The 25,647-nt window shown below is 34.3% G+C and overlaps 1 protein-coding gene across 2 annotated transcripts in view; it reads left to right on the top strand.

Annotated features, from left to right (window-relative positions):
• The window catches only part of LOC128223900 (influenza virus NS1A-binding protein-like), a 39,091-nt gene extending 15,541 nt beyond the window's left edge, over positions 1–23,550 (top strand). For both annotated transcript variants that reach the window (XM_052933354.1, XM_052933355.1), the window contains exons 2-14: positions 3,306–3,802; positions 6,006–6,130; positions 8,237–8,365; positions 8,945–9,063; positions 13,432–13,551; positions 14,076–14,205; positions 15,392–15,536; positions 16,065–16,153; positions 16,731–16,824; positions 17,238–17,389; positions 18,205–18,330; positions 19,262–19,435; positions 19,908–23,550. In XM_052933354.1, coding sequence (XP_052789314.1) covers positions 3,474–3,802; positions 6,006–6,130; positions 8,237–8,365; positions 8,945–9,063; positions 13,432–13,551; positions 14,076–14,205; positions 15,392–15,536; positions 16,065–16,153; positions 16,731–16,824; positions 17,238–17,389; positions 18,205–18,330; positions 19,262–19,435; positions 19,908–20,362 — 2,187 coding nt within the window. In that variant the 5' untranslated portion in view covers positions 3,306–3,473 and the 3' untranslated portion in view covers positions 20,363–23,550. The remainder of the gene's footprint in view (positions 1–3,305; positions 3,803–6,005; positions 6,131–8,236; positions 8,366–8,944; positions 9,064–13,431; positions 13,552–14,075; positions 14,206–15,391; positions 15,537–16,064; positions 16,154–16,730; positions 16,825–17,237; positions 17,390–18,204; positions 18,331–19,261; positions 19,436–19,907) is intronic.
• The last annotated feature ends 2,097 nt before the right edge of the window (positions 23,551–25,647 follow it).

Genomic DNA, 25,647 nt, shown 5'->3' with positions numbered 1-25,647 from the left:
TTTATTAAAATTATAATGTTATTGTTTTTAATACTTATAGACTTAATGAAATCTGTAGCGTGCTTGTCGAATGGGTATAAAATGACCCAATGGCGGGATAAATATACAAAGTGAACAATGTCAAATTATTGGACAGCTTTGTTATCAAAAAGCTGCCAGCATCAGATGAGTCTTTCCGTACCCCCTAAATAGAATAAGCCAACAACAAGTTCCAGAAGTCGAGTCACTCAAGATTGATACTTTTTAATATTCATAATATGTCTGGCATAATATGTCTAGGTGTAAATTTCTACTTTAATTAGACAAAATTATAATAATAATTAATAATAAAATTGCAAGTTGATTTTTCAAAATTGCAAGTTGATTTTTCATTTTGCGAGTTGCATCAAAATGCACTTGCGAAATTTTGCGAGTGCTCCTCAAAGTTAAATTCGAAACCTGTATCTATGCTAGGTAGTAATCAATTAAATTTGACAGAGTGGAGTGGATGAATAGACTACACAGTGATTACTTCCCATTCAAACCTAAACTAGTTTTCTTTACTTTTGGGAAAGATCACAGGGTAGCTGTCCTATCAAAGAAACCGGTTTAGCTTCTTTGCACCCATGTAACAGAATGTAAATAAGATACAGAATACCTACAAATTTGGACCAAAAGTGGTTGTTTCCATCGAAATACAGGATCCCTAGGATAATGATGAAAATGTTAAAACACCATTGATATAGATATGCATTGAACATCGATAACTACCCTTTGATGATAACTACCCTTTGATCGAATATGGGAAGGAATTAATACTCTTGAAAAAGACAAACTCATTGACCAAAAACATTATCTAATAAGGAACAATGTTGAGGACAAATTGAGGTTTGTAGGAAGTTAGAATGCCAAATGTATTTGTTCAAGGTCTGGTCTATTTATTGTTACTTGTATAAGCCTTTTGAAGTCCAGATCGTAATGCAATAGACTTTTTGAAACCTTTACAATATTGAGAAAGATTTAAGTATTGATATTGGGTGATTAATGTTAGTTTTATCTTATGATATTTAAAACACACAGTTGTTAGTAAGATAATGTAAATATACTTTTTAATGAGTATGTCCTAATAAACGCACCAGGAATCTTTTCGGGGGGGGGGGGGGGGGGGGCTGACCCTACTTAATAATTTATTTTTTTAGTCTGCGTTTCAATAAATATATAAAGTATAAATATATAAAGTATAAATAAATATATATGTAGTTTAAAACCTTTAAAGCTTTATTCAGAATATTACTTTAAAGCTGCACTCTCACAGACCATTTTTGCAACTTTTTTATTTTTTGTCTTGGAAAGAGCAAATTTTTGCGTAAATATCTGCAAACCAGTGATACAATACAGCTGACAAAAAATCAGATCGTCGAGTTTCATATTTCCGTTCGAATATTAATGTTTTATGGCTTAAACCGTTACTAACGGTTTAAGAAAAATGCATTAAACATCAATTTTTGAACTTAAATATAAAAATCTGCGATCTGCTTTTTTTGTCAGCAGTCTTATATAACTGGTTTCCATGGATTTTCGCAAAAAATGACTCGTTCCAAGACAAAAATTAAAAAAAGTTGTCAAAACGTGCAATCTGTGAGAGTGCAGCTTTAACACCATTTTAAAAGCATGAAAATTACATTCTTATAATGAACTCCTAATAAAAAATAAAATAAAAAGCCTACCTACCCTACCTGTTTGTGGAAAGGATGTTACAAACCAAACCATTTTTTTTGGCCTGAACACTGTTTGGTCAATCGCAGGTTTTCAACCCGCCTTGGGTCTAGGTTACAGGTAAATTTGACATTAATGTTATAGCTGGTATTTTAAACTTTTTACTCTATAAATGACTGATCATCGAAATAAAGTTGATTAGAGTTTGCTGAATGGGGGAAAATGGTTCTTATTTAGCATGCAGTGTTCTCAAAAAGACACTTGCCTTATGCCTTTAATAGGACATTTACGGTATTAATCAGGAAATCAGAATTAATATAGGTTAAACATTGAATCATAGGATTAAAACTAAAAAGATTAAACTGATTATGATATATTGTACATGAAATATTGTATTATATTACAACACACAGACACTGTACTTAAACACATTTTAATAATATTCTAAATTTTAGAAATATTCAAATGATTCTAAGGCCATTCAAAGTTATTCTATCTATTTAATGAACAAATTTTTCAGAAAAAACAACAACAAACATAATTAATTGTCACCAAAGATATTAACAAATAATGCCAAGCTTCTGAACACCTTCTTGATAAGCCATGTTGCAACACAAATGTCTCTGAAAAGTTCCTGAAGACTAAACTGAGAGGGAATATTACATAGAATGAATATTTTGTTGGAATTTTCCTAAGCTATGATAGGCATAGAAGGAGAATCTTTATATTTGTTTAAATTGTCATTTTAAATATGAGTAATATTAGAAGAAAGCCATATTGTATCCCCTTGCTCCCTTTTCCTGCCAAAATCAGTAAAACACAAATTTAATTTGGTGTGGCCTGAATGGTGAAGTCATAGAATAGATAAAAATCAGATCATTAATTTATATAGTGCATCAGTTTTAACCTTTTTGAATAGCTGTTTATAAAACTTGAAGAATGAAATTGCATGCATAAATTTAACATAAACAGCTGTCTTGCTTTGTTCATATTTGTGTGAATATATTGCGTGTGTTTTTTTGATAGGATTGCATATTGATATATCATCATGCACAACATTAAGTTTGTAAGTTTCAATTTTAAATTGTTGTATTTTATTCTTAAAATTTACATATTAAAACAGTTACCGTAGATTTTGATTTTTTTCTAAGGGCTATAAGTGCATGGTTTAATTTCATGGTTGTAATAATGTATTATCTCTTCATCTTTTTACTGTTACACTGCTGTTTTCTAATGTAAGATATTACACAATTTCTCCTGGTAATTACATGATATAATGTGGTATCTGGGTCAATTCTTTTGATGTTTTGTAGACAACATTACAATTTCCTGTAGTTAATGAATATATATATAGAATATGGAAAAATAAAAATTTAATAGTTTTGAGAAGGAAACAAATCATAATTCTTATAATGGTAAGAATAGGTTATTGTTACAGTCAATGAAAAACATGATCATTTGATCAACAGAAAAGTCAGGGAATTATTTTTCCCACAAGTGTTGGTATTTCCTGGAAGAAATTCAAGTTGGCTACAGACTAATAGGAAAACTTGAATACATTGGTGGTGTAAATTTTACTTGGGTGTGACATAAGTTTTGTCCATTTTCAGTTCTCTGTTGCCAATGGAGGACTGCAACAGACCCAGTAAAGACTCGAGACTCTAGCAGTTACAACTGTGGTTACCGAAGAGGCGTACAGTCAGAAGGGTGTAATCTGATATTATTACGCTACATGTTTTTGGAGGTGTAAGTGATATCTTATTAAACACAAGCTCACAATGTTGGAAAGAACGCCTTCATCGTCGAGTATTGAGGAGGAGAAGGAACAGAAGGAGCCTCTTGTATTTGAGGACAGCTCGCACACAAGAAACGTCCTAAACCAGCTGCGTGAGATGCATAAACGGGGCCAGTTTTGTGACGCCAAGTTGTTGGTTGGTGAGCACGAAGTCGGGATACACAGGGCGGTGCTGGCTTCGTCAAGTTCTTACTTTTTTAAGCTGTTTGAAGCGCAGGATGATGAGGAGAGGCTGACGATTAAAATGTACAAGCTGAAAGATATATCATGGGACAGCTTCAAACCCTTGCTCGACTTCATTTATACTGGCAGGTATAGGAACAAGTTTTCTCTAAATCTTAATTATTGCATGTAATTATATTTTGTAATACAATTTTTTTACAGAGATCACAAATCACTGCCATCTTTTACCTAATGCAAACATAGTTTAAAATGCTGGAGTTTGAGAAATGTGCTGCAACCTCATAAAAGCTAAAGATTAAAGGGTTAAAAAAAAGCTGTCTGGTAAAAGCTGGAAGTCTTTCGCGGTGTCTGTATTTACTAATTCAGTTCTACTTGAGCATAACAATTGTCAAAAATATCTTATTCAGGGAAAACTCAAAGAGTTGGTGTTTTCTTATTGGGAGCACATCGCTTACTAAAACACAATTAAAATGTAAACTAAATTATTATGGTAAACATGATTATGCATATATATTCAAATCTCTACAATATTTCTTCTCATTAAAGTGACATACTTTGTTGGTATTGATTCTTTATTTTCAAAGCAGTATCTGTTATTCAAAAATTGTTATACTTCACAGAAAATAATTGTCTCTAATGGTCAGGCCTAAAAAGATGTTTGTTTAGGGTAACATATATATATACCTGACATAACTTGGTAGGATAGGTAGGTTTGTTTGTTTAATGTCGAGATCAAGTTCTTGCAAAGCGCTATTTCTTGCAAATGTCACTCATATTTATTGCTGTTGTTATGGATTTTTTTTAAATTAATGACAGTTTATGTTTAAAAAAAAGTTGGGGGGATCTTCGTTTTTTCTTAAATGACTTGGTTCGGCGGCTTTTATTAGGTAGCAATGGGTTACCCAAAACAAGCCATTTTTTAGGTCTGATTAATACTGCATGATTACTTGATTACATACTCATTGTTCTAGCCATGTGTTAGGGCACACTTGTGTTTACTCTTCTGCTCTGAGAGGGCATAATTGGGTTAATGATTACATACATTGATATTCTTCTGATTAGTGGCCGCCAATCTAACATGTGGAAATACTTTGTAAGCATTCATAGACCTCATTGTCTTAATATGTTTAACATAACTTGTTTATGTCTGTCATTTGGTCTTTTACTTACAGAAATAAGAATCAATCCTTAAACCATTGTAATTGACATATAAGTATTTTCGGGTGCAATTTTTTAAAAGTCAGTTACAAAAGTCCTTCAAATTATGAAATATGCAATGAGGCCACACTTAAGAGATGTTTGGCGTTACCTGACCAGGTGTCAATTTGAGGGGTGAGAAGGTATAATGTAAGGTGTTTTTTATGCCTCTGAAGCTGGGCATATTAAAACTGAATTGTCGTACATAATGGCGTCTGGCTTAATTTATTTTGTACTGACTGTAATTTTCTCTTGTATGGACAAATTTTGAAATAACTTTGTGTTAAACATACCAAGAGAAGGTGTTGCGTGAGCGACCCATGTCCCTAGCTCACACTTGAGTACCACTTCGGGGGCATTCGTGACTTACAGTGACAGCTCTTGTTTAATATATTACCCCTTAATTCTTTTTTAATAAATAAAAAAAGTCTATGACCAACAGAGTGGCTGAAAAATCTTTTGGTTCCTGGTGTCTTTTTTGTGAGTGTGTATGGCGAAACAAACTATTTATCATTTGTGGCCTCAGTAAAATTTGTTTTGACAGATTTTGGCAAGTACTACCAGATACCTCTAGAGATTTATCTTTCAAGGTTATCAAAATGCAGTATCAGTGACAAGTGATTCAATTATTGAAAAACAAAAGTATGCTGTAATGTTATTCAGACTTAAGTTGTTTTTTTGAAATCTTCAGTTATTCCAAAATAATGTACTTGTGTAGAAAATCGTATTAAGTTAGTAATATATTATGTAAAATATTGTTACTGTGCGGAGGGTATAATGTCTACTTTACCAATTCAACCAGGCAAAATGCAGAGCTTTGTTCACACTTGTATTATTTCAAGCTTCTTATGCACGGGAACAGAGGCATATAGTAGTTGCACGCTCCAGCCTTCTATGCATCCATCCTTTCATTACTATTGTACAGTAAATGTACAGCAGCATGGAAAGGTGTGTCATGCTCTGGCCTCAAAGGTCAAGATCACACTTAGAGGTCAAAAGGCTATCACTGACAAGACCAAATGAGAAGCATTTGTGACGTTCCTCCTGTAGCTCCTATTTGTTATTAAGACTGATGGTTAAGTTTACAGCTGTTATTTGATACTGGAAATTATTTAATTCCTTTGTTGTCTTTCAGACTGGAGGTTGTGGAAGACCAGGTGAAGGCTGTATACAACCTGGCCCAGGACCTGCGGGTTCATGCTGCGACACAAGCCTGTGCCCAACACCTCATCACCTGCCTCACCCCAGATAACTGCCTAGGTATCAGTCCAACAATCACAGTTACTCCCCTTTCTTGTTTGACCCTTGTGACCTAGATAGCAGGGTTTACAGGCAGACTGTCAGGGAGTGCTGCAGGTGCTTCCTTGTTCAGTGAGGCATGACGGAATCCTGGCATCTGATTGGCTGAGGAGAGGGACACTGAGTCATATGATGGAAAGTAGAATGCCGCTTCAAAAAAAAATGGTAAGGGGCTGTCCATTCTCTTCTCAAATTTTGATAATCAGAATTACGTTCGAAATTGGTAACACTTTGTATCAGTAATAAGTGTATTTTAAATTCTAGGCTTAAATTTACTGACTAGCAAAAACTGGATTGTCGCTGTTTGTTTGTAGCACAAATTTAGTTTTAAAAGGCCGAATTCATATTAACTTTTGCACCAATATACTTTTGTGCATTTTAGATTAGCATGTGAAAAAATGGCTTGATTTATTTAAAGGCTAAATTAATATGTTTGCACAGAGATTAAAGGTAAGTAACAAAATTTTAAGACACTTAGAATTTTGACTATTTTAATGTCATTAATTTTGTAATCAATTGAATGAAGTCGGAAAATTGGGGCAAATCATCTGATAGTGTTGAGTCCATTGTAAGCTAGTCAAGGTAGGTGACTGCCATTCTTTTTGTTATAATTTGTGATAGAAAAACTCTCTGTACTGGCTCAGTGATTTTTCTTGGTGCAATTTACTGCTTTTAAAAGGCTGTTTGGTTCTCCCTTGTGAAAAACTGTTCATTTTCCACCCAAAATCATAGGATTTGTATACACAGTTTTTGTTAATTTTTAAAAGCAGGGTATTTCTTGAAAAACAGATCTGCACAACTGTAGCTCTACAACAATTTACCGTACACGCATTGCCTATTATAGACAGAGGGTCTATTTTCCAATTTTGCAACATTGACGAGGCTTTTCTTTACTCTAAACTCATCATTTTATATATGAAGTCGGAGACTTCCTCAATTTGGAATGCACAGGCAGTAAATTCATTCCAATTGAAATCACTACAGCTTTAATTTCCCTGTGAACATTTTGCTTTAAGTGACACGACTTTATCCAGACTGTTAGTTTTATTGCAAATTATAGGAAATTAGGATTGGTCAGCGTTAAAACAAACATAATATACTCATGTGAAATTAACAGTATCTTGACCTTGTGTTTTTTGTTGTCACTGGTTTTGTTTCCATGGCAACAGTTGCTATGCGTTGATTCTTTTATTTACAGATTCTCAACAGGGCTGTCAGCTCGCCGCAGGTTTTAAATTCTGTAAAAAAAAAAAAAGGGATTTTAAATTTCTATAAAATAAAATGTTTTACATTGAATCAGATGCTTATGTAGAAAAGTCTGCCTTAATTCTTTGAAATTTATTTATAGTATGTTTAAATAATAAAGATACCAAATTATTATGAATTTTAAAATTTACTCAGGTCTGTGGCATTTTGTGTTAATTATTGTAGAGAAGATTACAAGAGATATAATGATTGGTGATGTTTAGTAAGTGTATGCTCTTATGCATCATGGTGTGTCATTTTTGACACCACTTACTGTATAGTATGTACTTCAGCTTGCTTGATAATATCAGTGAGTGGGCTAACCATGACACTTTAGGTTGAAGCTTGAATTTTGAAACTTTTATGAAATTTTCTTGCGTCTCTTAGTGACTGACTTCTGTATTACAAACAATTTTAGCTTTTTTACATTACATTTTATTAATATTTTCAGAGAAAAAAATGTTGAGGTATTGTCATACCCTTGTGCCGTTGTCAGATTTGTTGTCGTTCGAAAGCATTTATACCATAACTCAAATTTTCAAATTAAACTTTGTGCACATGTGGACAAAACAATATATACATATATTTAGGCAGACCCGCAACAAATGCTTTAATGATTTTTAAGCTATGCACCTCGTTCAACGGCAGAAAAACATTAGCAAACACTGGCGTTTACTCCTTGGTGCTTTTATTATCAAATAAGCTTGCATTAGATTCTTTATATATTCCAAATTTCTAGAACAAAAACCTTAAACATAATATAAAAAAAGAAATATATTACACCTTACAAAGAAGTAACAGGTTATCATTTCTTGTTTTCAGGGATTCGGTGTTTTGCTGCAGATGATCATTTCAGAGAAACGGTGAGCAAGTACATAGATGCAAACATCCGTGATGTGACCAATAGCAAGAAGTTCTACGGGTTGAAGAAAATATCGCTGGAAATTGTGGGTAAGAACAGATTAACAGATATTTGGCTTATCAACCATTATTGTAAGAGAAATAACTAGATAAAATTTCATTGAATTAAAAAAAACATTGTTTGGGCAAGAATGCTGTTGGGTTTTGTAAGTTGAATCACACCGTTAAAATCAAAATTAAAAGATGATTTCCACTCAGCACTGATAAAATTTTACAATAGGTAGCATCGCTCTTAGTGATATTGACCCATTCATTGTTAAGAAGTTCGGTCAGCATTGATACAGTTGCTACATAGTCTTGGAAATAGCTCATGATAAAAAAATATTTTGTTATGTACTATTTGTACTGTGTTTTTGTTTGCCTTGATTGGCTTGAATTTTTATATTAGGTTCATCCATACCTATTATATCACTCTGATAAAAAAAGCAAAGATTTCCTTAACACCAATATATATATATATATATATATATATATTGCTTTCAGGCTTGCTCATTCCTTTTTAGTTCATGTTCTTGGAACCAGGGAAATTGTACTTTGATATCCATGGGTCTATGACACCAGGAAACTAATGTATATCACTTTTTTTAACTTGACATGTTTGTTTCACAGTACCTGATGAATTAAGGATCAACTCTGCTGTAAATGAGGAGGTTCTACCAGGGGTCATGACTTGGCTTAAGGAGAAACTACCAGACTGCAAGAACAAGATTGAATTCCTTACTGAAAATGTAAGATTTATGGACAGGTTTACTTGAAAAGGTGATGGAAGGTCATTGTTGTTCAGAGCATTCCACTTCCAAGTATTGACGTCACCCCTTCATATATAGATGAGATTGATGCTGCACTTATTATTTCTGGCTGCTGTATTGCTCTTTGTCCTTGTTGGCTGGAATGGTAGTCTTGTGGCAAGTGCAATAATAGGCCGAAGTTCATCGCAACAAATGTGAGAGGTTCAGTCACAACTATTGTTCTGGTCACATTTCAAGTTACTTCTTACTTTTTTAATGCAACCTCTCAATCCTGTTTTCAGTATTAACCATTTTTCATTTCTGTAAAAGGGTTGTGCATGCATGCAAGGAATAATAAACTGTGACATCATGGTGCATTAATGTCGTGGTTTTTGTGGGTTGGGTGATCCGCGATCAAGATCCCACGTTATATAGACCCTGTATTCGTCTTTTTTAACTGCCATGTTATGTACATGTTTTTTATGAACCAAATGGCAGAACCACGTACCTTAACAAGATGCGAGTGTCGGTCCTCGAAAAATTTCATTTGTGGACACCCAACATTACAATGTACAAACAACGCGTTCAGTATACTTAATACATAAAAATGTGTGAATAAATATTAAAATGGTATGATATGAAATGAGAAAAGTGATTCAGCTATCTATGTTTACACAAATATATGGACCTTCTCGGGTGTTTTCAGTTTGCAAAATTGTTAATTGACATTCTGTATTAATGATCTGAGTACATCTTCTTTTATAACCTTAATTTCCAATTAAATTGATAATTGACATGGGTACATGGGGGCCACTTTCGTACCACTTTAACGAGTGCTATAGACCGAGTGACATAAAAGACGGAAATCACGGGGCAATTCCGGCAAACCACAAACTTTCATGCCAACAAATATAGGAAGAGGGTGGATGACAAAATTGTTCATCTCATGTTTAATTCAGTAGATGTCTGCAATAGTTGAGCATACTTTCACACATTCCATGAGTCAAATCAACATAGAGAAGTGTGTAAGTGTGGCCTCCACTTGCAGGTTAAAGTTTAACTTAAGGAACTTGTCGAATGTTGGATCACCAAGAGCATACTTACAGACATTCCATGAGTGATATCAACATGGAAAAGAGTGTAAGTGTGGCCTCCAGTTCCAATTTTTTGTCAATTTTGTAGAAAACCTAATCCACAGGGGCAGACTTACAGACATTCCATGATTTTAACAAATGGAAAGCATGCAAGTGTGGGCCCAGAGATCAGTTCTGTTCATACATACCCTACCCTCATGGCTACTTTAAGGCAGTGACTAGAAATGATTATATTAGCCTTCTTTGTAAATAATGATTATCATGCGCTTAATAATTAAAAAGCTCTGTTCATGTGTTTATATCCATAAGTTTGATGTCTGCAAGAGTTGGGCATACTTCCACACATTCCATGAGACAATTAAACATGGAGAAGTATGTAAGTGTGGCCTCCATTTGCAGTAAAATAGTTAGCTGAACTATGTTGAATGTCAAATCCATGAGAGCAGACTTACAGACTTTCCATTATTGTAACATATGGAAAGCATGCAAGTGTGGACTCATAGATCAGTTCTAGTAAGTGCCAGTATATTACTGTAAGTCCCTTTTTTTAAATCCCACATTATTCAATTGCTGATGGCTCTTCAATAATCCAGGAGGCAGGATGTGTTTGCCAATTATGACCATAATTAAAAATCATCATCTTTTTATTCCCTTGTTAGCCAAATAATTCCATTTTGCCTAAATGGAAAACCACCAATCAAAACTTATCTGAGGTAATCCAAATCACAATCATCATTTGCATCACCCAATCAAAAACAATGCCATATGCATCTTATTTGCATAACCAATCAGAATTTATTTCTGTTGATTGGACGTAAAATCCAATAGCAACCTTTCAAGTGGGAGTCTGAGGTATTGGTAAATATACAGGAAGTTATCACTGATGACACTTTATTAATTAGGGGCCAGAGGATTAACTCTGGGTGTCCCAGAAGATTAAAGGGTGACACATTAGGGGACCAGAGCTGGAAGGGGTTGACACTGTAGGGGTCTTATAAACAGGATGTTCCTATTCACAGGAAATTAGGGCCACATGAAGGGCCATGTGTTTTTGTTTTTTAATGGGAAATTATATTGATGGAACATTGATTTTGAAAATATGATCATTTAAAATAAAAAAATAAAAATGTTTAAACAGAAAAATATATTTTGTTTTGTTTGGAATATAAGTCACAATTTCTTCTGAAAATTCTTTTATATAATTTGTGATATTTACAAAACAAAATAAAAATGAGAGATTAAGGTTTACAGAAATCAATGAAATATAATATGTATAATGAAGACCATTTGAAATGGTGACAGTGCTGAAGCCAGGAATTAGAAATTAAATTCAAATGATTTTTATTATTTAAACTTATTATAAAGACAATAAACAATTTGTGGGAATTAATTTTATTTCAGAAACATTGAAATTTCAGAAAAAATGTTGTTTTTCAATAGCAGTAAAACAAATCTCAAAATGGGCTATAGTGAAATGGGACAAAGTATACTTATATTGATAAAATAAAAGGTGCTGGACTGAAAATATTTAATAGAATCATATATTTAAAACCTTTTCTCTTTAGTTGTATAGTAAAATATGTTAGAATTGTGCAGTTTTTTTTAATTTGATTTCTTTTTTAGAGGTGGAATAAAAGGCAGCTAATTCTGCTTAATAATTTTAGGTAGAAAGCACTATGAGGAACGAAATGTTGCTTTATTCATACTTGTTCATAGGGAAGAAGGACCCCGGCCCCATATTTTCTTGCATAGACGGACAATCCAAAAAATAATTAAACTCCAGAAGGATTGAGAGCTTGCAAATTTAGACTTAAGTACATTTGTAATTTTTGGACATAAGTTTATGCATTAAAATTAAGAAAGATGTACCCTGAAACAGATATAAAAAGCAATTTTGAAACAGGGTTCTAAGACCTTAACTCTACTCTGGGCCTAAACCCCTCAAGCAAGTCTATTTTCAGGATTTGGATTTTTTCATCCTTTGAACATTAACTTGTAATTTTAAAAAAGTCGTATTATTTCATTACAAATTTAGATAATTTGGGTATTTGATAATTGATGAGTCTTATGACTTTTTCATTTCATTAGAATATGTCTTCCTATAACAGATGTGCCATGTCTGCCATTTGTTTTGACTTGAAGTGTTTATTTGCACAAATCATTAAGCTTACTAAGTACATATTGTTCAAATAAATGTCAGCTACTTGAAGATAAAGATATTGGAAATAAGTAATAGCATCAGCATCCTGATCAATGAATGTCAGCCAAACAATATTTTCTTTTTGCTTCATCCTCTTATAAAACTATTGAAAACTGTGAGTTAGCCCTGCTTGACATAGTGATTGTGAAAGATATAGAAATATAGTCAATGAGTTTAATTTCATAAATTGAAAATTGTGTGTTATATATATATATCTATATATTATAAAAAATTTCATTTGGAATGGTAAATAAGCAATAGCTTGGTCATGCTTAAGAAAAAATGTATAGATCATATCAGCTAAGTAAGATTGATGTGATAGATATTCAGGAAAGGCATGTGGTTTTTATCATAAATGTGCAAATTATGTTAGGAGGATGCCTCTGTTGATAGCTGCATATTTTCTGATGTTTATATATCATGGCCTGCTAGTTATTATCGAGATAATATCATAATAAGTACAACCTGCCGTAACACTTATGTGTGAGATATTTTCATTGTCTGATTTTTTTGTCCTGAGTTTTACAGAATCCCATTTTTTTTTGCATATATACTATAAGTTACATGTTTATAACATTTCAACACAAACAAAATCTAAAAGGATAATAAGGATCATTGGAACTGGAATTGTCAACCAGTTGTCCAGTCAATAGTGTTTTTTTGTCCACTTACATTCAACAGGACAGGTGTCTGTCAATTGTCAACAAAATCTGAAACTCTGCACTGTCCAAATCTTTGTTGAGATAGTTCAAAATATCTAGATCAATTTTTAACCAAATGAATTGGCCATTATTATTCTGTATATACTAACATCTTACAAATTGTAGCATTGGGTTGTTGTAGAATTAAGGTACTTGACGTAGGCCTTTCAAACATTTTTCTGTGACAAGTGTAAGAAACAATCCCCCCCTCCCAAATTTTGCAAAGATGAATAAAATACCCCTCCCCCCCCATTTATTCTGTTCTCGAAGCTGGAAGTTTTGCTCTGGCATATTGTAACAATGTCCAGGATAATGCCCAAAATACCTCTAGAGAATATAAGATTAGGTTAACATGTGTGTTCTCTGTTTCCAGAATATAATGTTGTACCTAAATTCCAACAACTCGGTGACGGACTGTAACGATGTGGAAGATGCCACCATACAAGAGAACGACCTGGTCAAGGACTACAAGCGGCTTACACAGAAAAAACAGGTGCATGAAAATGTCACAGGCTTTAAAGGTTTTGAGCTTGTCTGTTTTTAAAGAAAAACAACAAAAACAGGATTGTCAGTCTTGGTGACTGGGTGACTGGGTCAGGAGATCAGTTATTGGACAACAACAACGTTTTGAGTGGAAAAAGTTCTATGTTGGACATGACATAAAAATGTTAAGATATGTGCACAGGTAACACTGACAATACACAAAATTATTGGCTGTATGAAGTACTATGGTTCTCTGGTCATATTTATTGAGTTACCTCCCTTGATAAAATTTGAGAAGTTTTAAAGCTGCACTCTCACAAATTTATCGTTTTTACAACTTTTTTAGTTTTTGTCTGGATGAGCCAATTTTTGCATTAATGTCTGGATACCAGTGATATAAGACTGCTGAAAAAAGATCAGGTCGCAGTTTATAATTTAGAAAGTTTTGAATTATAGAATGCTAATAACGTTATGGTTCACCCAAAAACCATGACATTGATCATTGTTTCCTTAATGTTTTATGGTAATTTTCAGAGTGGGAAGGTGATCAACAAGGACTCTATCTCCCCGGAGACAATGGGTGCAAACTACCGCAAGTTCAACATCGAGCCATACAGCACGAAGGAGAAGGAATGGTCGATAGTTGCCTCATATAAAACCAAGGGTAATGGCTGTTTATACACCTGCTTAGGGCTTTTCCATCTAAACATACATCCCAATCGTTGAAGGCACTTTTAAGTTGGATAGTCCTCATTTAGAAGTTGTTGAAACTTTTGGAAGCAATAAACAAACATGAATCTACCCTACAGAATTTATTTATTATGTCGTCCTGGGGTGGTTTGTATGTTTAAATTGAATAGCCACTAGCAATTTTATGATTTTACAGGATTAAAAAGTAATAAATACTCAGAAATGTGAACCTCTTTGTCAGAAACGTAGTTTTGATTCTCCAGACAGGTAGACTTCATATGATACTTTTTTGCAAACATCACATTATTATCAATAAGTAAACCTGAATTTATATTCACATTCACCTTGATTGCATTAATTAGATGGACTTTTAAAAAATAATGTGTCCTTTTTGGGGAAGCATTAAAGCATCTAAAACAAAGAAATGTTTTTAAAAAAATCAGAATGACCTAAATACATTTTCTGTAAAAAAATCATTACGTGCAGGGTGCGAATATTGTTTTTGGTACGATCAGGAAAGGGTACAAATTTTCACATTCAGCTGTGTAGTTAACCAGGTTTTCAACGGGTATCCACCCTTTAAAAACCTTAGGGGTTGTTTAGTTTACCTGGTAAAAACATATGGAGGTATTTTGTCCGCCTTGTAAAAACATATGGAGGTATTTTGTCCGCCTTGTAAAAATGGTGATTGGGTTTTGTCCTTTACAAAAATGTGCAGAGGGTGTTTTGACCGGCTCCCATGTGTGACCAAACAACTGCAGTTACATATTGGACAATTTTATGACCTTACTGTTTAAGTAAAATGCAATTTTAAGGCCATTTTATTTAATTTTAAGGCCATTTTATTTTGAAAAAAAAATAATCAAAAGTGGTAGATTTCATCTGGAGGGTAGGGGTGTTTCAAAGCTGTAGATTAAACTTACTGCCTGTAATGCTCTCATATCTATAGTTTTGAAGATTTTATAAATGTATGGAGAAGTAACATTGCTTTGTTTTCTGGATATCATTCAAACTTCCTGGTGAGGATAGAACAATCGACCTCTAGGGTGTGAGGCAGATACCTCCATGTACCCTACCAGGCAACCTTACCCCCTGATAATCTTGATTATTTTATGTTTCTTGTACCATGTTTTGTGATGCTTTTTCTTTTTCTCACACAGAACGCTCCTACATGGTGATAGCAATAGTGAATGGAACCATGGTCACCATTTCTAACCACTACCGCCTGGCAACTCAGTCTGTTGCTGGGGAGGATGGGCCCGAATTACCCGAACTCACGAATAGGCTAGCACCATCCATTGATATGTGCGTGAATATTTATTGATAAAATTATAAAGGAATATTATCTCACAATGATAACACACTGTTTATTTACGATTTTTGGTGTTTGCATTTTTGTGTGGACCAATGACAATCAAGGATTTTTCAAATTTGTGAAATGCACCAACAAACACCAATACATTATAAGTCCAATTTTGACAATCTACAGAAAAAAATCAAAATCAAAAAAAAAATTCTGCAGATCACCAAAGTTAAAACTCTAACATAAACAATAAAAACATCATACGAAAATATTTGTTATTCAAACACATAGTACTTCAATTACACATGCTAAATTGGGTAAAAGTAAAGTGAAGACATTTTTTGAACATAATTACTTGGATTTTGACAAATTGAATTGCAATTTTAATTCTTTGGAATGTGGCTGAAAGATTGTTCATGAATCTTTTTTTTTTAATTGTTTTAAGTTTTGCAGAACTTCTTTTTGTCTGTATATGGATTATGACGTGAATTTGTGAAGGGGTGTAACTCTTCCATTGTTTCTGTTTTCAGTGAGACAGATTTGTCTAACCTGCAGGGTATGTCCTCCAACAGGTGTGCATTTGGGATGAAGTCTCTTGATGGAAAACTGTTTGTGTGTGGTAGGTACAAAGAACTATTTGCGAACACCAGAAAGGAAAGGAGAGAAATTGTGAATGGTTTATAATTAAAATAACCTGTAAGCATGTTTGCTATTTGAATCATGAGCTTTTAAGGAAGAATTGTGGCTCAGTCCAGTAGATTTATTATTGTGATCTAACACTTTCAGCTATTTGGTAGCAGTAATTTGGATATATTGCCAGAAAATATACAATATTCCCAATTTAAACGCACAAATTCCAAATAAATATTTAATATTAAAATAAGTTTGTTACATTTGGACAAAAATTTCATAATTATAATCTCACAGGCAGTGAAAAAATGCCATCAATTTATTCCTTTTTCTCTTATGTCTTGGTTTTATGGCTGTAATTTCCCCCACATTCTAATGTTTAAATGTGAAAATTCCAAATCTAAATGGTATGCATTAACTTTATAACCAATAAAACTGAACACAGTTGCTTAAAAAGAACTGGATGATTAATGCTTGAAGTCCATGGATATACAACATTTGTGCTGCAGGATAAGATTGTATTTCCGTATAACATTCATTTACTGAAATGTTTTCTCCCTCTCCAGGTGGATATGACCGAGGCGAGTGTCTGAAGTCTTCAGAGATGTACGATGTGGAGACAAACACGTGGACTCAGCTTGCTGACATGATGTCGCCCAGGTAAGGAACATTTAATTTTCTTTATGATGGAATTACAGCCGAGTGCCAAATAAGATCTTGTAAATATTTCAATTTTTTAAATCACTTGATTCTTCCATTTTACAAGAAATTCTGATTGTTGGGTTGGCCCTTTTTACAGTTGAAATTTGCCTTATTTTTATAGCTGATGCTTGCCTTATTTTTATAGCTGATATTAGGCTTTAATTTAAATGCCAAAAAGAACATTGTTGTGAATGTTGAATAAAATTTCCTAATCAGAATTTGTTTTTTGGAAGAAGTTCTGATTGAAAAAGTGTAGTTTTTTGCTGTTGAATTTATGAGGCCCACAAATGAGTGGTTAAATTCCCAATGCTAAGGGTCAAGGTCAAAAATACAGGGAAAAACTTGTTAAATTAAGATAGCATATGCTTCAGGGGTCGGTTCAGTATTGGGCAAGATGGTGATTGTATTTATGCGTTTGGAGGCTCAAACGGGAACCAAGACATGAGAACTGTGGAGTGTTACGACAAGACAACGGGGAAATGGTCCGTCCTCACACAGGCAGACAGGGGTGTCGCATCCCCAGGTGAGCTTACTTGTAGAACTAATAAACTAAATATATTTTAAAATACTTCTTCTATAGAAATATGTTAGTAAAAGTAAGCAGATAAACTATGAGAAATTCCACTGGTCAAGCTTAATGTTTACCCAGTGGGACATGGGGAAATTGATGGTGGAGTGTAGTTGGATGGATGGGGAAGTTTATTAGATTGTCTTGAACTTTATAGATTGGCTCGCACTATTGATAGATTGTCACAAACTATTTATAGATTGTCTCTAACTATTGATAGATTGTCACAAACTATTTATAGATTGTCTCAAATTACTTAAAGATTGCCTCAAACTACTGATAGATTGTCTCAACTATTGTTATGCACCAGCCAATTTTAACCACGGCCCCCCCATTATTCTGGGGAATAGCGGGGACTTGGTAAGGCCCATTCCCCGCTATATTTGTGCGAAGACAAAACCACCACATTCACCCGGCTCTGCAGGGCCGCCTGAAAGGTAAAAACACGGTCCATTTCTCCGGCTATCCCCGATATACCTCTGGACCTGGGCGGGGGGGGGGGGGGGCCTGGTTACAATTGACTGGTGCATTAGATTGTCTCAACTATTGTTAGATTGTCACAAACTATTGAACATTTGTCTTGAGGTATTGATAGAATGTCCCCATTGATAGATTGTTTACAGCTATTGATAGATTGTCACAAACTATTGAACATTTGTCTTGAGGTATTGATAGAATGTCCCCATTGATAGATTGTTTACAGCTATTGATAGATTGTCACAAACTATTAGGAGGTTGTATGGGTCACTTCCAATATGTGCTTGTTGCAGGCATCACTGTGCTGAACGGGAAGATGTATGTTCTGGGAGGTTGTATGGGCCAGAAGACGGTGACATTGTGTAAGACCCTGGATCTCAACACTCTAAACTGGGACACTGTAGCGCCTATGAAAGTTGGTGAGTTGATTGTACCACATATGATCACAATTTAATAAATATTTAGGTACTTGTTTTAACTCTTTACAGTATTAATATGATGCTATAATGAATTATGACCGTCCTTGATAACGATTTAGGCTGTTTAACAATATTATGACAAGTAAATATCTCCGTTCGTTAAACAGTTATGAATATTTATATGCAGGTGGTTTGGCGTCATGTAAATTCTTGGAATTAAAATAGGTTTACCAAGCTTGTCCAATACCAAATTGTTGTTCACTTATTTGGGTTTTCTGATAGCTGTCATGTTTACTGTGGAAAGCCGGCAAAAAACACCCAATTTTGAGGGCTGCTTAAGAAGTTCATCAACTTTTTTTAATAAATGTTTTATTTGTCGGAATTCATTCAAAATACTCATACTTATATGGTGACATTTGTCAGGGATTTGGCCCACCATATCCAAGATTTGCAGGATTGCATTTTGGCAAACTGACCCTCAATAAAAGAAGTGATTTTATAACATTGGTTAAAGCTAGGCGCACGGAATATTATGTCAAATGATATAAACATCTTTGTGAGTAATATGTTTCTTGGTAGAACCAGAAAGATGGTTTGAAATTGCAACACATGTTGTTGTGCTTCTAACACCTTGACCAACAGGGTATTTTTACCTCCAAATGCAGTGATTTTTTTTGGTGCAATTTACTGCCTTCTAAAGGCTGTTTTCCCTTGCGAAAAAGTGTTCATTTTTCCCAAAATTTCATATTTTTTTCCCAATTTGATAAATGCAGATTACGTTAATGAATAAAAAAGCAATTCCCAATCTGGACTTTTTTCCCAATTTGCAAGGCACAGGCTGTAAAAATAATTCCCAAAAAAACAACTGAACTGTATAATATGTATTCAAGAAAACAGAATTCTCAACCTATATCATTACACTATTATGCAGCTCGGTTCCAAGTAGCCATTGCAGTATTCCACAACAAGATATACGCCATTGGGGGGACAAATGACTGGAAGTGCCTGAACGAAGTAGAAGTTTATGATCCAGTCACGAATGAGTGGTCCCAGCATTCACATATGAATATTGCACGGAGAGGGGCCGGGGTGGATGTCTACAAGGGTAGGGCTGCATGATTTATTTATCAAGGGGAATACTATTACTATACAGAGTTACAAGAGTTACAGATAAGATGTTCAATGTTATTAAGTATGACTTAACACTTTTGGAATAAATTTGGTATCTCACATTATCAATGAGTATTTTAAGTTTTCATTACTCCATCTTTTGGATACGATGATCTATTTTTAAATGAGGTTAAATAAGTTTAACAAATCGGTTCACTGAATTAGCCGAATTGAGTTTCCAATTTTAATATTTAATTCAATATGCATCCATTTTATTACATTTGGGTATTCTGCTTTTACTTATGGATTTTGTTACTGATTTTTAGAATAATTGTGTTTTCTATTATTTAAATTGAGAATTTATGCACATACACACACTATCTGTAACTCTGACTATAAATCTAAAGCCATACATGCACAGCCTTTGTAAAACTTGACCGAAATTACTGATGCTGATGTAACTTCAGGTAAGATTTACGTCGTAGGCGGAAATGATGGCACATCTGCGCTGAACACGACAGAAATCTATGATCCAGAGAGCCACACTTGGACACTGGGACCTACATTGATGGCCCAGAGGGCTAACTGCGGAGTTGCTGTTATGAAAGATAGATTATTTGCGGTCGGGGGATTTAACGGAAAGAAATTTCTGAAGTCCATTGAATTTTTGGATCTCGATATAAAAGAATATTGGAGAAAGGACGCTCCTTTGAATGGAAATGGAAATAGACTGAGTTCAGATGGAAGTATAAAAAGCGATGATGGAAGCGCTAGAAGTGATGATGGAAGCACTAAAAGTGATGATGGAAACACGAAAAGTGATGATGGTAACACGAAAAGTGACGATGTCATCAAAAATGGTGACGTCAATGATAAAGGTTTGAAGAACATCGACAGTGGTGTTACATGTAATGGGCGTTAAAAACTCATCATAACTTTGGATAGTTGTGATTATTTGCGGATAATTGTACATATTTGTTCTCACATAGACATCTTGGTTGCCCTGAGGTGTACTTTAGAGAGTATATTATAATGAGACACATTCAACACTTTGATGAAATAATTTACAAATTAAAATTATTGTTAAAAGAAAGTTGTATCTTTACATTTAAAATCATGTTATTGTCTGTTTTTAAATGTTGTCTGTTCTGGTTCTTGCAGTTGTTATTACATATTTGTACATGTATGTATTCGTTAATGAACAGAGACTAACAATGCGTCACCCTATTGCAAGAACACAATAACTGCATATAGAAATAGAATGAGTTACCAAGTTCTCGAAATTCCTACTTAAAGATGACAAATGTGAGGGTTTGATGAAAAAGGTACATTATTTCTTTGTGGTCACTGTTCACCCATGTACCATTTTGAACCAGTTATATTTTATACATAAATAGAATCTGAAATATTAGTGATCATGGTTTGCATGTGTTCAATTTTTTTTGCCCCCTGTAATCCAGTGTGACATTTACTAATTTAGTTTAGGGCTATTCCGGTAAAACATATACCCCATGGGGTGAAGGCAATTATTTAAATTAATAGTTTATGGGTGGGTGCCTTTTTTGCTAATTTGGACACTGAAAGGGTAAATTTGCTTCTGAAGGGGGTTGGTATATTTTAAAAGCGCTTTCCCTCCGGGGTTTAAATGTTTAAATGGAATAGCCCTTAGAAAAAATCATTCACATTGCACTTCACATAGTTAACAATAGCCGATAGGCTAGCATTTCAGACTCTGGGTGTCCTTTGTGCAGACCAACCTGGAGTCTCATTAACTCGGGACCCAGGGATCAATGGTTAATTGTTCTTATAACTTTAAATCAGCATTTGTTACTAATTATATGTGAGAATAATAACTCATGAAGGAGGCAACATTTTGTACAAACAGGTCAAGTTTGAATTTGTAAACAAACTTCCAATTGTTACTGAGTTGTGGCCCATTTTCAACTTAAAAATTGCCAAAATTGGTGTCTGGACATTATCTTATGATGGGTACAATTTTTGTTTCTCTTTTTCACTACTATAAAATACAGGTCAAGTTTGACTTTGGTTACATTGCACCTGTGTCTGACAGAGTTATGGCCCCTTTTCAAAGCAGTGGTTTACAATTTCTGTGACCAGAAGGTGTGTGTGGGTTTTCGTCACTCCTGTGACAGCTCTAGTTTTTGTTATATCAGTTATTTTTGGAAATCAAATAGTATACACTATATTTGATGAGATTGAGATATATTTATGTGTCATTTCAAAAGCGGTAACTGTATTATTAATTTTGTTACTGCTCAAATGAAATATTTTTTTTGCTGATCAATGATGCTTTTTTGTCAGTCACAATTAAAAAGATAGTGTATTGTTTATTTTGTGTTCACATGTTTCAGTCTGGTGTTTATTGACTTGTTTTCAATTGACATTCTTATTCCATGTATTTGCTCATTGCAAAATGATTATGATATGTATTTTATAATTTGTTATCAGGTGACATTTTGCATTGGTCTTATTGAAAACTAAGATAATAAGATACTTTTTGCTAGAAATGTTTTTCAATGCATATCTTCATGTTCAAGTCAGGTATTAATTTTCAGAAAAAAAAGAAAATTTATTTTATTCTTTTACATTCCTGTCCATTAAATATCATTGTATATATTGCATGAACAGAAAGAAGTTCCTGTCCATTTGATATCAGTGTATAAATTGCATGGTCAGAAGTAGTTCCTCTTGTATAAAATGCATGGTCTGGAAGTTGTTCCCTGTTTAATAGTTGATTCATGTAGAGGCAACATGTAAATCAAAAAGTCTATCATTACATAGTTTTGTGTTGGAATAACAACAATGTAGTAGTACATGTATGGTTTTAATTACTTTCTACAAAATATACATTACCAACCATTTTGGGGGATTTGCGCCTGTTTGTTTTATCACTGGTTACACTTGAACCAGGCTTCATTGTTCAATGAGGGTGGAGCTGGCCTGCAAATGACTGTCGCCGAGATGGTAAAGTGCAAAGTCACTTGATCAGATGTTACTATACCGTCTGATGCTCCTAATCTGAAGTACTATGTTTTATATTGCATTAAAAAGGTGGCATTTTGTTGTTTATTATTTTACTGACAATGAATTTGAATGGCTGCTTACATTGTAGCTTAATTGTTTTTGGAAGGGAAATGAATTATAGTATTTATTATTATATTGTAAGCTTGTCTGTTTTTTGACAAGAAAACTGTTGAGTCAGTGTAACTGTTAGCCTTGATGTCCTATATTGTCATCTCTGTCATTGTGTGCAAAAACATAACCCTTCCAAAAAAATAAGTTAAGTGAAACTTGGTACACATGTTTCCAGAGAAATATTTTCTACTCGCACATGCATAGCAAGGCCCATAACTCTGTGTTTAAATACTGTTGGGTTACTCCCCTTGTTTTACTGAATCAACACCATGAACAGACGAGCAATCGCCCTGCAGCGCTCTTGTTTTACATAGGTATTATGTCGTCACCTTAGTGCAAGAACGCAATATCTGCTTCTATGTCTATATTGAGCTATTGCACTAAGGTGACGATGTGTTATATTAATGATTATAATGAAGAATGGAATCTTGGAGATTACTTTTAAAACAACTTTGTTTAGGAAAATATTGTTCTTCCAAAATTACTATTATTGAGTTTATAATGCATGCAACTGCCCTATCGTATGTTTTTTACTAACAATTCATGTATCCAGAGACAAAGAAGGAGATGGAGCCTTTTGATACCATTTGTATGATACAAATGTGATGTTTTGAGATGCAGGGGTGTGTGTGTGGGGGGGGGGGAGTCAGTCATTACTCCGAGTTTACATTTTGCCAATTTGCATTTTACTTTGTTACATTAATATGCTGCAACATGACTTGACATACATCTTTAAGCATTGCAAACTTGTTTAATGAGAAAAAACGCTTCATTTGTTGTCATTAAAAAAATATGGGAATATGGACAAAAAATGTTTTTACATTTTGTTCAAAGAAATGTTATGCTAAAGTCCATATTGTTGTTTTCTTTATTGGCTATTTATGTTGATATTGTATTCAGTTGCATGTAAATTTAGCAACATAAACCAGATCTTTGAATAAATGTTAGCAGCTATGGGTTGTGTTAATTGCTCTGTGCAGTTTATTGTTAGAATTATATAGAAACGTGAAATGAAGTGGGAACAAGAAATACAATTAACGTGCGAACAGGTTTGAAACTAAGCAATTATGATACTCCGATACGGATTTAATAATTGTACAAAGTAGGAGGTATACAGAAACAGAAGGGGAAATGTACTTCAGTGGAGATAGCGGCCCCACCTTGGTCTTCGCCAATGCCTCAAACCTGTGTACTGAGGGTGATGCAGTGCACTATATACGAAGAGGACCGAACTCGACGCCTTTATCTATCAAATCTATTTTTCAATGAGAAAAACTGCTCAACCCTAAAACTGTTGCAATTAAGTTAAAAAAATGACTGACAGAAAACTCAACTTCTTTTCAACCTGGTGCTTTGCCTTTTTATGCGCCCATTCATAGAACGAAGTGTATTATAGATTTGCCTGTGGCGGGCGGGCGGCGTGCGGAATCTTGTCCGATCAATATATTTAGAAGTTTTTATCCAACCATCACCAAAATGGTCAGTGTGTATGGGCAAGAGTTTCACTCTTTACACACACAGATTACCTATGTATGGACATAACATTTCGCACAAGTTCGATAACCAGTCATAATACTTTAGTCACTCGAGAGTTATCGCCCTTTAGTTACAGAAATACCCTAAAATCGGTCTTGTCTGATCAATGCTATAGAAGCCTTTGTCCGATCATCCCACGATTTGGCCAGAATGTGTACGGGCATGATGCTCGGACAAGTTCGATAACCAGCCACATTGCTTGAGTAACTCGAATGGAATCGCGCTTTGATTAAAGAAACTACATTTCTTGTCCGATCAATAACTTAAGAAGCCTTTGTCCAACAATTACCAACTTTGGTCAGAATATGAGAATATTTCTGTCCAGTTCAATAACCAGCCATGTCTCCTCAGTCACCATGAGTTATAACCCTTGAATTGGCAAAACCTATACTGACAGCTTCCGCTCTCTAAATTTGGCTCAAATATCATCCTCTTATCAGTAAACTTGGTGTCCTAAAATTAGGATGGGTGTATTTTGTGACAGTTGGTGCTCTTGTTTAGGTTTTAAGATAACCTCTGCGATGATGTCAATGTTTAAATGCAAACATTATACTAGTTCATTTTTTGAAGGTAGAGGTAATTGTTTTTCTTGCAACGTACGTTTCTGCTCAAGGTGAATTTACCAAAACAATTTAAGAGTTGTATTCGTTTTATTTTTATTTCGAGTATGTCAAATGTTATTATTCTAGTCTGAGATGTAATCAGTTGTCGATTAAACTATTCAACGAAATAACGGAGTGGTTGTGTAATGCTACTTGTACGTGCCCTTGAACTTGTGATCTACGTTCTGAGCACTATGTCATCCATATATGTGTACTTAAAAGAAGTCGTGAATTACGTCATACTTGCGTCATCAATGTATGTTTTTTTTGTAGAAGTTTACAATGTGTAGCCAGTGTCTTAGACTGAATAAAGCTCGTTGTGTTTGGATCTACGTTATCAATCAATGCATAAGATGGATCCTAGATGACGTCTTCAAACAAACCATACCACCCCAGATGACGTCCTCACACCTTTCGTACCATCCTAAATGATGCCTTCACACGTATCATAATTCATATCCCAGATAACTTCGTCATGCCTATCTCACCGTCCTAGATGACGTCTTCACACCTATCATACCATCCCAGATGACGTCTTCACACCAACGATACCATCCTATATGACGTCTTCACACCTACCATACCATCCTATATAACGTCGTAAGGCCTCATATCATCCTATATGACGTCGTCACGCCTATAATACCATCCTATATGACGTCGTCAGGCCAATCATACCATCCTATATGATATCATCAAGCCTATCATACCATCCTATATAACGTCGTCACGCCTATCAAACCATCCTATATGACATCGTCACGCCTATAATACCATCCTATATGACGTCGTCAGGCCTATCATACCATCTTATACATGGGTGAAAGTTTTCCGTATTAATACGGAATTCCGTATTTTCAGTGTTCTCAGGGGTCATTTTTAGTAGAATAGCCAAGTTAGTGAGGTTGAAAAA

Source organism: Mya arenaria, chromosome 17 (assembly GCF_026914265.1).
Source record: "Mya arenaria isolate MELC-2E11 chromosome 17, ASM2691426v1".
NCBI classification, from domain to species: domain Eukaryota; kingdom Metazoa; phylum Mollusca; class Bivalvia; order Myida; family Myidae; genus Mya; species Mya arenaria.
This window is presented reverse-complemented; position numbering and strand designations above follow the sequence as displayed.